This window comes from Micromys minutus, assembly GCF_963924665.1.
Source record: "Micromys minutus genome assembly, chromosome: 21".
Taxonomy (NCBI): domain Eukaryota; kingdom Metazoa; phylum Chordata; class Mammalia; order Rodentia; family Muridae; genus Micromys; species Micromys minutus.
In genome coordinates this window covers 9,803,451-9,817,956 of record NC_137956.1, presented here as the reverse complement: position 1 = coordinate 9,817,956, position 14,506 = coordinate 9,803,451, and the positions used below count along the sequence as shown (strand labels likewise).

At 40.3% G+C, this 14,506-nt stretch overlaps 1 protein-coding gene across 1 annotated transcript in view; it reads left to right on the top strand.

The window, feature by feature from the left end:
* Nucleotides 1–5,408: 5,408 nt before the first annotated feature.
* The window catches only part of HCRTR2 (hypocretin receptor 2), a gene marked incomplete at both ends in the record, with an annotated part of 101,906 nt that continues 92,808 nt past the window's right edge, over nt 5,409–14,506 (top strand). Inside the window, one exon of the mRNA XM_080934429.1 lies at nt 5,409–5,631. Coding sequence (XP_080790555.1) covers nt 5,409–5,631 — 223 coding nt within the window. The remainder of the gene's footprint in view (nt 5,632–14,506) is intronic.

Genomic DNA, 14,506 nt, shown 5'->3' with positions numbered 1-14,506 from the left:
AAGTTTTTGGCACAGCTTTGGCCTATGCAATCATGGATCTCCATCTGGTACCAGCTGCCTCACACATATTCAGAAGCAGAATATGGCACACACGCCTCCTCCAGATGGTCTTCTTGGCATCATTTTGGAGGACTCGATGTCTCTTCTACTTATGAATTCAAACCTTCTTAGGTATATCTATACCTCAATGTCTTTACTCTACTGAATCCAATTTCTCCTCTGTCTATGCTTTTTTCTTCAACAAAGCTTGATGAGACAGACAAATGTCCACATCAGCTCAACACAGGTTAGAGCTGTAGTAAAAGATTTATGTCAAAATATTCTACAATGCAGAATAAAAGGCAAAGGGAACACAGAGCCTTCTTAGAGATAAGACAGTATAAAAGGGGTTAGAAAAACTTGGTTGCAAAATTCCAAAAGATTATCTTGGAAATGACATGGGAGCGTTCTTCAAGCTGTGTAGCCTTTGTAATGCCTAAAGTTGCTATGCAAGCCTCTGTGAGGAAGAAAAAAAAAACAGTCAGATGTCTTTTCCAGTTTTGAAAACAAGTTTGTCAGACAAACTGCTTACTGATGTATTAGTGGCAAGAATGTTGAGGAAATAACCAACTGATTCTGTGTTACACAGAGGCCCATTCTGCAAAATGAGTTAGTCTAATGCTGTAGACCTGGTCAAAGGCCCATAACCATAGACCTTTACCAAAGAAGCTCCTACTTACAGTTACCTGTAATTAATGTAGAAACTCATAGTCAAAATGCTGAGGACAATGTGCTCAGCAATACTTGGGACACCCAATATTACCCCCTACAATACTAAGTGAATGTACTAGAAGGGTGTGGAAAAAAGATAAAAAATAAAAATACAAAAGATAGGGAGGAAAACTATAAGATGCCATCTTTTGAACAAGACATGGCCATGGCACTTATGAACTCATGACAGATTTTATAGGATTTGCACAAGACTGATGTCATAAAAACAGCGAGTCAAAGGTAGAAGAGAAGTATATGTGATCCCACTGGCCCCAGTGGAGCTAATGTGAATTGAGTTCTGCGAGGAGAAAAGGCATAGTTTTCTGTGAAGGTGAGTGGTTTGTGCTTCAGTGGATAGCTACCAGTTTTTACTCATATCAATACCCCTAGTTAAAACCAAAATGCAAAGGCAAAAATAAAGCAGAAAGACGTGGAATTTGAATAGGAACTTGATGGGATGTGTATATGTGTGGCAGTGTAGATACGAATGTATATATTAAAGCTCTGCCATTGGAAAGAGATTATGGCTACGGCTGTGGAGACGAACTGGAGTTGGGTAATACTCAAAAGTCTAAGAGTTTGAATAGATGAATATATTTAAATATATATGACTATATAGTAGTCAAAAGATTAATTTTTAAAAGGCAATAGTGGAGAATGGAACGATAGAGGTAGAGAAGGCATGTGTCACCATAAATTGTGGTAAGTAGCCTTCACTACGCATGGCTGAGTGTTCTCTGGTCTGAAATTAGTCTTTGGCAGTAGGTTTCCAATGTAACAGATAATCAAGAGGATTCATTTCCTCTTTCATAGACTTCTAGAACCTAATAATGCTGAACTTTTCAGAAGGATTTAGCTCATGGGTGTGTTGTAAGAAAATGTGTGCTTGAGAGCTAGAGGTATCAGCACTCAGTGTACACAAGCTTTCAGTGATGTCAAGCATGCTGCCATTATTATTGAGAGTGTCCAACCTCATTCCAACAGAGAAGAGAGGCCTACAACTTCAAGTAGCAAGGAGGCAAACATGGTTATATCTTGGCTGTTGTCCCCAAAACTTCATTTTATAGAAACAGAAAACACAACAATGGTTTCTAAGACTGGAAAGGGCAGAAGTAGGGAAGAGTTTCTGGAGAGTAGTCAGCATACACAGTCACAGCTATGTTTATTTCATTGTATCTAAAAGAACTTGTTTCAAATATACTTACCACCAAGAAGTGATAGGTTTTAGGCAATGAACATGCTAATTATCCAAATCTGATCATTAATCCTTGGTATACATTTTCTGAAATATTATTCTGTACTGTATGAATATGGTGTTTCTAGGTGTCTTAAAAACAGTCTTAATAAAACAGTACAGTTAAACTCAAAACTAAACTTCACTCATCTTATTATCTTGCAGTAGAATTCTGTCTTCAAACTCATACTTCACCCAACTGTAGTCAGATCTCACAGCCACAGCCTCTCCTACAGCAGAGCTTTGCCCGCCCCTCCCATTTCCAAGGCAATCTCTACACTCTTCCTAGTGAAGATTTCAGAGTACATTTTGCTTCCTTTAACCTTTTTGCTTCTGGTTTTCCAGTTTTCTCTGTTTGAACGCCTCCCCCATTAGTGACTAGTGACCTCCTCTTTGTCCTTACAGCGTCATCTGGTGGGATGCTCTAGTAGCAATGCAACCCACCTTGGGTTTCTGTGGCTGACAAATATATTTTTCAAGACCCCATGGTATTGTGTGCCTTTTCCCTCTCACAATAATGCAGGGATTTGAAAATCTAGACATTGTTCATTCAGCAGAAGATAGATTGGTTATTGAGGGTAACCTTACATTTATTGGTAGCCTTAATTTCTAGGTTAAACTACTGAAAGGAGGGTAAACACTCAGAATCATTTATTGAAAAGAACAATAAAATGATTTCATGCTAAAAATAAGAAAATAGCAAGTGTCACAGAAAATATTATCTGGTGTCATTTAAAAAGCTTCATCAACCACTGGAAAATAATAAAGGTGGTTCTGTGACTTATTTTACTCTCTGTCACTAACTTTTAATATATTTAAGTTGCTAGGAGGTTAAAAATTGTCTAATAAAAATTATTCAGAATATTAAAAGATACATTTTACTTTTGTGAAGAGTATTAATGCAAAATTTTATATGTATAGCAACTAATACTTGTGCTGGGAAATCATATAATTTACACAGTTTTAGGCCTAGAGCAATACAATAATACATTTGAAACTTTTATTTCACAAATAGATTACTTTCAAAGACAAGACCTTGCTTTAAAAATATTAACTAATTTAGAGGACTTAATGTAGCAACTTTAAGATCAGAAATAATATTGTGTCCTGATACTGTGTTGACACCTTTCCTTATATGCTGCAGAAAGATTTCAAAGTGAATATTTGCCTGAGAAGATCATAACAGATGTTAGCAGGTATAAAACAATGGGGCCCAGTCAGTAAAAAAGACTGGTATATTCACCATCTTTCCTGTGCTTACAGAAATAGAAAACGTATCATAAATAGGATGTTTCAGTGGGATTTTTTTTCAGTTTTAGAGTACCACAGACTTTAAGGAAAGTATCTGATACAGCACAGGGAAGAGGAAATAGGATGTTCGTAGGCTGAAGATAAATCTAGGCTTGTTACAACCAAAGGCAGACTTTGAAGTGATGTGGTAAAGATATTCTCCTTTCTCCCCACTGGCAACTGTAACACACGGGCATGATTAATCACAGTAGAAGACTGGAAAAATGGAAGACAAAGTATAGACAGGTTAAATGCCGCACAATGACAGGTAATGACAGTGACTCAGAAATAGCAGATGGAGCCCATGTTTACAGATCACCAATAGCAAGGAATCTCCAGACACTAACAAGTATAAATCTAATCAAAGGTGCAACAAGCCTTCACAGTAGAAAGGAATAGTGTAGGGGAAAAAAGATCAAATATTTATAAGTCACAGGAAGACACTAGCTCTCAACAGGTACCAGGTTTTTATCAGTGGATTTGAATGAAGTCCATAAAATGCCTGCCCCCACTTTCACGGGAGACAACAGTTCTGGAGGAATGAATAAATTTTAATGATATTATTAGCATTTAAATAATCTTAAGACACCAACATTAAATCTATACAGGAACACGTAATCGTTCTATTAGTTCTTTGAGAATTTTATACTTATTTTGATCCATCCACTCCTTTTTCCAACTTTTCTAAGATTAACCTTGCCTTTTCTACCTGCTCAGCTTCGTGTTCTTGTTTAATCAGTTTTTTGTTGTTGTTTTTGTATTTTTTGTTGTTGTTGTTTTTGTTTTTTCCCATCAAGGCTAATTTGAGCTCACTTATTGTTGGACACCGGGGCCTTCATAGGAGGGTGGGAGACTTAACAAAGGATATACTCTTAGAAAAAAAAAACCCTTGACTCTCCCTGGAGCTAACAATTGCCAGTAGAGCATCCAGTAGGATGGATACTTTGTATCCAGCTTCTCTCTGCCTGTCACAACCACTGTGAGTTCATCTGTGCAGCTTCCCTACTGTGTCCAGAAGACACTGGTTCCTAGCAGTCATCTATGGCCCCAGTCTCTAAGGCTCTTCAGGCACCTCTTCCCAAAATGATCTCTGAGCTGTGGGAGGAGGGCATGTTATAGTGTGTTCCTTTTAGCGCAGACATGATGCAACCTCACGTTCTCTGCACCTTGGCTAGTTCTGGGTCTTCCCGCTGACCATCATCTACTGCAATCAGAAACCCTCTGATGTGGATTTAGAGACGCATTAGTTAATCTATTACTTTAACAAGTCATTAGGAGTCAGTTTAATACTATATCCACTTAGCAGACTAGTAGGTTCTGCTGAGATTTGTTACATTTGCCCTTGAAAATGCAAATCCTTATCAAATACAGCCTTCAATTAAAAATGATCCTCTCATTTTTGAAAAGGAGCGGCAGGCCATGCCTTAACAATTCAGCCATTGCCAACTTAGCACATGATAAATCCTGCGATGCTATATTAAATATTAAAATATTTGGATGAGATGACTTTTGCAGGAGGCTAGAGTGGTTTATGATTACTTTTACATTTGCATTACAAAGCAAGTGAAGAAAGGGATCTTCTGTCAACCATGGGTTGACCTTCCTTCCACATCCACTGGCTAATGGATGGCAGGATAGTATAGAAATTGCATGCAAAACAGAAGGCAAGTGATCGAAAAAGGAGACGTGATCCCCACAGAAACAGGTTAAAGTGATTGTCTTTACTCCCCCGCTTTCCTGCCCCCCTTTTACTTTTCTGCTTCATCTCTCTGTCCCTCAGCCCTGGGGAAGGCTGTGGGCTGCAAGGTAAGTGATGGAATGAGGAGTGATTGAGCTGGAGCCGAGGTCAAGGAGGAGCTCTGCCCCAGAATCGTTGCTGCAGCCTCCCCTGCCATTTCCCCAGCTCTTCAGCAGCTTCTCCTGGTGCAAATCCCCTGCAAAGACGCTGAAGCGGCAGCCCGAAGTTGCCGGGCGCTGGGCTCTGGAGGCATTGGCTCAGGAACTTTTCACGTCATTCCCGGCTCCAGAGCCCCTAGTCGCGGCGGCGCGCAGCCTTTCCCACCGCGGATCCCCGGTGCTCATGGGGCAGGCGGAGACAAGCTTGCAGCACTGAGCCGAACCGGACCAGTCCGTGATGTCCAGCACCAAACTGGAGGATTCCCTCCCTCGTCGCAACTGGTCATCTGCTTCGGAGGTGAATGAAACTCAAGAGCCGTTTTTAAACCCCACGGACTATGACGACGAGGAATTCCTGCGGTACCTGTGGAGGGAATACCTACACCCGAAAGAATATGAGTGGGTCCTGATCGCAGGGTATATCATCGTGTTTGTTGTGGCTCTCGTTGGGAACGTCCTGGGTGAGTCTGGTCGCGGGGCAGCCCTCCAGAAGGGTTGTCACCTCCCCTCTGCCCGGGCTGCAAAGCTGGGAGACCCCTCCCTTCTCTTGGGGTGCAAACAAAGAGGTCGCTGCTCTTTGGGTGAGGTTTCTAATGATTTTTTTTTTTTTTTTAAGTTTTCTGATTTTACAAACTAGGAGGAATCTGTAGAATGAGGATTCTGTTTGTCTGCAGACAAACCTGTTTCTGTTTGCGAACCTAGAATACAAGCGCAAGGAGGGGGGACAAGGACCTCCAGGTGGATTTGCTGAGTGTAGGGGAATCTGTAAAGCTTTTGTGCAGGCTGGGTGGGTTTACTGGGGAGGGCTTGCACCCGCAGAAACTGGTGAAGTCATAAGGCCTTCTGAGCTTGGTGGCATGTCCTTTAGCAAGGAGGCTTAGGCTCCGGTCAAGAAGTGGTAATGAAGGCGCAGAGTAAAGGCAGAGGCAGAGGCAGTGAGGAGCGCGCTCAATCGCAAAAGCAGAATTAAACAGAAGCGGTTCCTGGAGCAGCAGGAGGAAGGAGGAGCATCCTTAAAAAGTACCCTGGAGCTCTCTCTCACCACCCATTCATGCATTCATGCATGCATTCATTCATTCATCCATCAACCAATGCCCACCTCCCCACACGAATGTTTGTTACCAGTTTCAGAAGATCTTTGTACCAACCGATTCTTTTTTCCTGACAACGAGATTAAGCTTAATATCGGAGTCGGCTTGAGTCTGTGAGAACACGGGTTCTCATGATCCCTCATTACCGTTCTCCCCACCACAATGTCTGAGGGACCAAGTGAGGGGTAAGGAAACTATGAGGACAGAGGTGATGGATTCATTAGGACTGGCCAGGGAATCGCTTTCAAGACAAGGAGCTTCCCCGGAGAGCTCCGACTTAGACTTAAATTGTGAATGGAAGGAGCAGGTACCTTGATGAATGGAGAGCAGGAGGCGTTTCCAATGCAGAGGGCAGTGTGGAGGAAGTCTGTTGGAAACGACAGGAGGAGGCAGGCAGCTTAGACACATTGCTGTCTCCCTAATAAAAAGGGGGAGAGGTGAGTGAAAGGAAATCGGCTGGGGAGCTGGGAAGTAAAAAAATCAAAGACTAGAAGTGTAATGAAGGACAGTAAGGAATTCACCAGGCTATCTGTTAATCACGACCTGGCTTTTACCTTCTCTTCCTACTCACAGTGTAGGTAAGCTGACAGTTTCTGACCAAGAGGGACTCATTACGGAGACTATTAGTCATGAGACTAGAAACCTCTGAGGACTTCAACTTGCCCTTTTGTTATTTTAGGATATTTTACTTTTTTAATTTTTTTTTTAAGATTAAAAATGAAGACAATCAGGATACACTGAGAGTGAATGGAAATGATTCAGCCTCTAGAAGTCTGTTGATGGTTTATCTTCTGGTTTCCACCTTGCTGTCTACAGAGTCACAGGCGATGCGCAGAGCACTTAGCCCAGACAGCAGCACAATCTGCACGTGGCACATACTTACTGCTAAGTGAGTGGTAGAAATTGAACATGCACTGAGTATTTACTTTTGCAAGACCACTTGACATACGCTCTCTTGCTTAAATCTTAATAAACTACACTGAAAGAAAAAAAAAAAGCAGCACTTAGTAGGGGACATGATTCCAATTCAGCCTAATTTTCTTTTTCTGACCTCAGATCCAGAATGCTCAAGTGTAACTCTAGAGCTAGAGAGCTGGAACACAATGGGGTCTCTGTTCTGGGTTATGTGCAAAAGCTTTTTTTGCACCTCTGAATCTATGTTCACTTCCAGCAAAGTACCAGTATAATTCTATTAACCCAAAACAACAACAACAACAACAATCCAACTGTCCAGGAAGAGCTATAATTGCTTTTAAATTCAAGAAAAGTATTTTGTTGTTGTTTGGTTGGTTGTTTTTGTTGTTGTTGTTGTTGTTGTTTGTTTTTTTTTTTTTTTTTTTTTTTAAGAAATAGTTACAAACCTTCACCATTTCCTCCCCAGTTTTATTTCAGGCTTAATCTTTGCGAGAAATCTGTTCTTCGAAGATTACCTCGTTCAGACATATATATTTGCTGGTTGGGGGAAGAGAAACATCACTGAGACTACTTCATAGTGTCAGCGAAGACAGCAGTGTCTGCAGCTTCAAGTCTTGAAACACTTCCATGCAGCTTTAAAGAAAGATTTAGCCAAGGGGCTCTACCATGTAGACACTGACAGCTATTCCCCCAGGGAGTGAATTACATCTGGATAACACTGAAATCTCCTCTAGGGGAACTGAAGCTCCCACACTACTGACATATTTCCTGAAAGTTGGAGTGGTTTGGGTTTGACATTTAAACACATGAGTACTACCATGATCACAGCCTTCTGGGTCTCTGATGTCACTTTCAAGTCTAAAAAAAATGGATGGGAACAAGAATTACCTTTATGTTTCATGGTACAGATAGCTCTACTTAGGGTAGCAGGAGAAGTGTCATTACTTGTGAGGCATAAACAAAGGGATAGCGCTCATGTGAAGGAAGCATGGCACAGTAGAGGCAGTGGGAGTAATTACTGACCCTCGGGCCCATACAACATGTACACTGACTACTTGGAAAGTATCAACAATGTTGAGCTTACAAATGTAATGCCATTAGCTAGAAGTTCACTCTCTGACAATGTTCTTGTACAAGATGATAATACCAGAGTACAGTCTAAGCAGGAAAGCAAAGTCTAGATCACTGAGCGGCTCCTTTCTCGTCCTGACAATCTTTCACCCACATTATGTCCCCACTTCATTACAAGGATGCTCCTTGCAGAGATAGAAAGCAGTTTCCTGGAAACAAATGGCAAAGTCATTCACAAAAAGGTACAATTACTGTAAATGGGAGTTAATGGGTGTTTGTGTTCCAGCAGCAAGTCATATGCATATCTAGTTATGGAGCTTTAAGTCCTAGGAAGCAGTAGGTGGTAAGGTTCTATATCATATAACCAAGCCCACTCATCTACATATTTAACTGATATGTTTTGAGCCACAGTACAGCTATAAAATTGATGGGAATAAGAAAAAGAAAGTCTTCAGAACACTAAAATAAACAAACTAGATGTAATCTTTACCCATTATTCCTAGAGAAAAAAAACTGAACAGGGAGATGTTTCTATTCATTCAAATACTAAATCCCCAGGAAAATGTCCAGTTCTCTGCCACATTTATCCCATACTGAATGATATTGTTTCACTTGGGGAAACTTCAAATCTCCCTATCATTGCCCCACTGTGGAAAGAGCAAAGCATTCCAGCAATGACCATCCACCTAGAAATGCTTCTTGCCTTTGTGTGTCCACTATCCATGTCTGAACTCTCCAAGTCTACCTATTCTAATGATAGACTGAAGCCGATACTAGTTGCCTTATTAAACTCATATCACAAATAATATATATATATATATATATATATATATATATATATATATATATATATATATGTTTTCTCTCAATAAAAGGAAGAACATAAAAACAGGTCTTTTTAAAAATAGTAAACAATAATTAGTGCTAATTTTTGTTCCTTTACTTTCACTGCTGAGGTTTGTCACCATCTTCTGCTGCCATTTCCCATCTTGATCTATGTGGTTCTTTCGGACCTCTGTTCTCATTCCTCAGCAGAGGGTTTTCCCAAAACAAACCAGTAAAACAGAGTTGGCTTTATTACTCTCCTTTTCCCCGTCAGACTCATCTACCCATCTTCTTGGTATTGTCTGCTTAACATTGCATTGCTGTTTCTCCATGAAAGTTCTTCCTAATTATTCAATTACATTTCCATCCTCACATATTATACTCATTGTAGTATACACTGTTTGTTTGACTGCTTGCTTGTTGATTTCAGTTGCTGTAAGTCATTTAGTCTAAATAATATTTTATAATATGTTGATTCAATAAAGTTATGCTACGCTGGCACATAAGGGTTTAATCAGTAAAAGTTAAGGCAAATTCTATTTATGAGTTGGTAGACATATTTGTAATGTAGTTGTTTTCTACATAATTTTATATCCCAAAGTTACAACTCTATACCCATTCTCTGCTGCTGTTAGGTTGATACAATGTGATGTTATTAAACAAAGCCCAGTCATTATGAGCATGCTTGTCACATATGTTGGTTAAGAAATCACAATACCTTTTCCCAAGCTTAATCTTGTCCTACCGTATAAATTTTAGGGTATGCATATCAACTTACCTGAAAATCAAAAGTAGCAAGACAAAGTGTATGATGCTCAATCTAAAAATCAAACACAACATTCCAGTTTTCGGGTTCCTTCCCAGATTTTTGTGGGAAATAATAGCTAATACATTTGAGGAATTCTCATCATCTGGTATTTTAGTGATGCTTAAAACTCTCCCATGCTAACACTCAGATCCACGGAGGTCTCACCAGGCTCTTAACATTTACAGCCATCACTGCTTATGCAGTTCTCTGGGGGAAAGAAACCTACAGTTGCTGGTTGCTTGTTTCTGCATTCTGGAGCTCCCTCTCAGCTACAGGTACTATCTTTCATAAGTAATGACTTATTAGGATTGACCAGTCAGTAACATGTGACACATATGATCGATGTGTTTATCCCCCATTCCTTTTTTTTCCACACTAAAGAAAGATGAAGACCATTTATTGAATACTATAAGCCAAGGCCCATTAGCTAGTTTCTACTAACATGTAGTCAAATTATAATACAAAAATTAATAAATGTTTGGCAAATGAGAAAAAATGGAGTTTTAACCAGTCGGAAAGTTTAGTAACACAGATAGTGCAGGACTGAGTCTCACATGTGGATTTGTCAAAGCCAGTGATCCATGTCCTAGTACTTTGTACATCCTCTTTGTCATGCAAGCTTGACAGGAGAAGTGCAGGTGAAGGGAGGGGACGAGCACTGCTCCAGTGCCCTCTAGACAGTAGCACTGTCCCGGCATGTTGTCACAGTTGCTCTGATAGACTACACTTCTTCAGCTCTGAGAATGAGCTCATTTGATAAGCCAATCAAGGTCAGAGTAGGGTTACATTAAGAGAGAAAGTTTCAAGGTAAAATAGGTACTGCCAAAAATGCTTTTGCCTGTTCTAGGGAGCTGACTCACTGGGAAAAATGTTAGATAATTTTGGCTAGGGATTTTTTTATGTTATTGAAAGTATTATTGCTAGACATAACGTAAGAACAGAAACCACTTAAAACCTGATGTAATCTGGAGACCCTTGTCCTTTCTCTCATTTTCAAACACATTGATACATTTAAAATGTTAGCATTTTGTTAAACCGATTTTAGTTATTAATTTGATTATGTAGATTTGATAGTTTAACTTGCATTAAATTCCTCATCATTAGACCCTCATAAACTAGCTCCTCAGATTAAGTGTCTGTTTTGTTCCTTTATTCTCATTTATTTATCACTGTCATTGAGTCTTTGCTAAGAAACTTTCTTTCAATAGTCAATACCCAGAAATCAAGTTTAATATTTATAAAGCACTTGTTTTTCTGGAAATCCTGCTATACCTTTGTCTTCATTACTTATCGGAACACCTTTCTGAGGTAGGTCATATTTAATTTAAGATTCAAGATCTTGTAAGGCAATATGGAAGAAAAGCATGGTACATAGAAATATCCTGTAGGTGGTTTTTCAGAATGAGAACAACTATCCACTTCCTGTCAATCCATAGGGCCAGATCAGAAGCACAGTGACCTTTTCCCAGTCCTCTGCTAAAGCATCATTAATACCTGAATTTGTCAGTATACTGGGAAAACATTCACATTCAATCAAACTCAAAAACTTGCGAAAATAAGATGATTTCCACATCTTGCTTTGAAGAAAGAAATAACTATAAGATCTTGAAAAATACCAAAGTCTTTCTAGCCATCAATTGTTTCTGGAGATAGATAACAAGATTTTTTGTCTTAGTTGTTTTCCTATTGCTATGAGAAAATACTGTGACCAAGGCAACTTACAGAAGAAACAGTTCATCTGGCACTTACAGCTTCAGATGGTGAGTCTATGACCACAACCAGGGGACAGACAGGCAGGCATGGTACTGGAACAGTAGCTCAGATCTTATTTCTGATCCACAAGGCAGAGATTGGGAGGATTAACAGGAAATATTAGTTCTGAGCTAAAGACACCTCAAACTTAACCCCAAGTAATATATCTCCTCCTAATTCTTCCTAAGTTCCACTATGGAACATGAAGCACTCAAATTATCAGCCTATGGAGGCTGTCTTAGGGTTCCCATTTCTGTGAGCAGACACCATGACCAAGACAACTCTTATAAGGACAATATTTAATTGGGGTTGGCTCACAGGTTCAGTTCATTATACAAGATGGAAGCATAAAAGTATCCAGGCAGGCATGCTGCAGGAGTCCTATGTCTCCTGATGAGAGTTCTACATCTTCATCTGAAGGCTGCTAAGACAAGACTCAATTCCAGGTAGCTCGGATGAGAGTTGTAAAACCCAAGCCACAATGGGACACCTACTCCAACAAGTCCACATCAACTATAACAAGGACACACCTTCAAATAATGCCACTTCTGGGCTAGGCATACTCAAACCACCACATTCAACTATCTCCTTGGCCCCCATAGGTTTGTTCAAACATACGAGTCTACGGAGCCATGCCTAAACATAGCATAATGCACAATACAACTAGTCTAACTTCAAAAGTCTTCATAGTCTATAGCAGTCTCAACAATGTTAAAAGCTCAAAGTTCAAGGTCTCTTTTGATTTATCCAATCACTTAACTGTAATCACCAAAACTAGAGAGAAAACCATCTTGGCAAACTCCAAACTCTATACTTCCATGATGTCCAGTCTTATGCTCTCCAGCTCCTTTTCTATCATTGTTGACTGCAATAAACCCCTTTCTCCTGGGCTGGTTCCACTCCCTGTTAGCAACTTTCCTGAGAAGGTATTCCATGGTTGTGGCACCTTTAACAGCATGGAGCCTACAAGGCAACTTCGGTGTCACAGAAGCTTCTTGTTCCAATGTCTGGGATCCACACATGATCTAAGATCCTCCAAAGGACTTGTGTCACTTTTCCAGCTCTGCCCTCTGTAACACTCTAAGCTCTGGTTGACTCCATTCCATTGCTGCTGCTGTTCTTGGTGATCATCCCATGGTACCAGCTTCTCCAATACACTGGGGTCTTCTGCTGTAACTAGGCTTCACCACTATTCTCTCCTAGGTTCTCTTCATGGTGCCAAGCCTCAGCTTCTTTGTATGACCCCTTCATACCATCAAAACCAGTACCACCTGGATTATTCTTACACATTATTAATTCCAGCTGTGGGACAAGGAACAACCTTGGCTATCTCTGGAACACAGGCTTCTTTGTGTTCTCAAAAACCACTTCCCAGATTTTATCTCAGTGATGCTGGTCTCATCTTAATCCCTGCTATTTTCTTTGCTCCAGCTAACCAGCTGCAATTGTTGAAGTGGTCCCTTCTATTCTTGACCCTAAAGCCAGAGCCACTTGATTTATACTGCTAAAATCTGCTGTTAACTGGAGCTGGAACATGGTCCCCTTGCTTCTGTTTTCCAACTGCCATACTTCCTAAATTGGCTGTCCTGGAACTTGCTCTAAAGATTGACCTTGAACTGCATGCATGCTCTGTCTCCTGGGATTTAAGGTGTGCACCACAACACCTCTATTAAGCTTTTGTTCGCTTAGAACTTGCTCTGTCCCAGGCTAGCCTTGAACTCTAAAACCGGCTTGGCTTTGACTCCTGAATTAAAGGTGTATGCTACCATGCCTGAACCTAAATTTAGCTGAATGGTATCTTTCTAGAAGGTCACCACTCCCTTAATTCAATTTAATATCCTTGAATACATGATTCAGCTCCATTTCGTTTCTTGGTGCCCTTGCCTGCTCTAAACATATGTTTTATAGTTTTCCTTCCTGAGCTTGCTACCCTTGTATAAAATGCTCTTCATGAGACTTAACCGGAAAACAAAGTCTCTGCTGAGCTTTTTGGAGACTTCTTCAGTCAATGTAGTTCATATAAATCTCTTTATCTTAGAAGCACTGTTCATCAAAATATCACAATAAAAGTCTCTTGGCCACATATCAAAATTCTTCTCGTGTGAAACCTCTAGAGACAGGCTTCCGAAGTTCAAATCACTCTCAACACCAATGTCTTCAATATTCTTAGTAGGATGGCCCATTAAGCCTTATTTAAAGCATTCCAGTGCTTTCCAAATCCAAAGTTCCCAAATCCACATTCTTCCAAACAAAAGCCTGGTCAGGCCTATCACAGCAATACCTCAGTACCTGGTACCAACATCTGTCTTAGTTAGGATCCCCATTACAATGAACAAACACCATGACCAAGGCAACTCTTATAAAAACAAAATTTAATTGGGGCTGGCTCACATTCAGTGCATTTTATCACCAATGTGAGAGCATGGCTGTATCCAGGTAGGCAAGGTGTATGAGTTCTACATCTCCTGCTGAGGGTTCTACATCTTCATCTGAAGGCTGCTAAGACTCACTTCCAAGTAGCTAGGATGAGCGTTTTAAAGCCCCAGGCCACAGTGGTACATCTACTCCATCAAGGCCACACCTTCAAACAATGCCACTCCCTGGGCAAGGGATACTCAAACCACCAAAAAGGCTATTCTTGCTGAAACCACTAATGTAGTGTTTGATCTGAATATCAGACTGTTCATGTCTTGTCTCCTCAACATTCACATCATCTTTAATTTTGTCTGGATGACACCAGCAAACAGAAGTTGTGAGAGTATGCCAAATCCTTAATTATATTTCTAAATGATTAGAAACTTTAGCTAGAAAGCATATTTTCGTTCTTGCATGCATAGTTTTTTCCTCTGAGGCAAGCCTGCTCAGGGCATATCT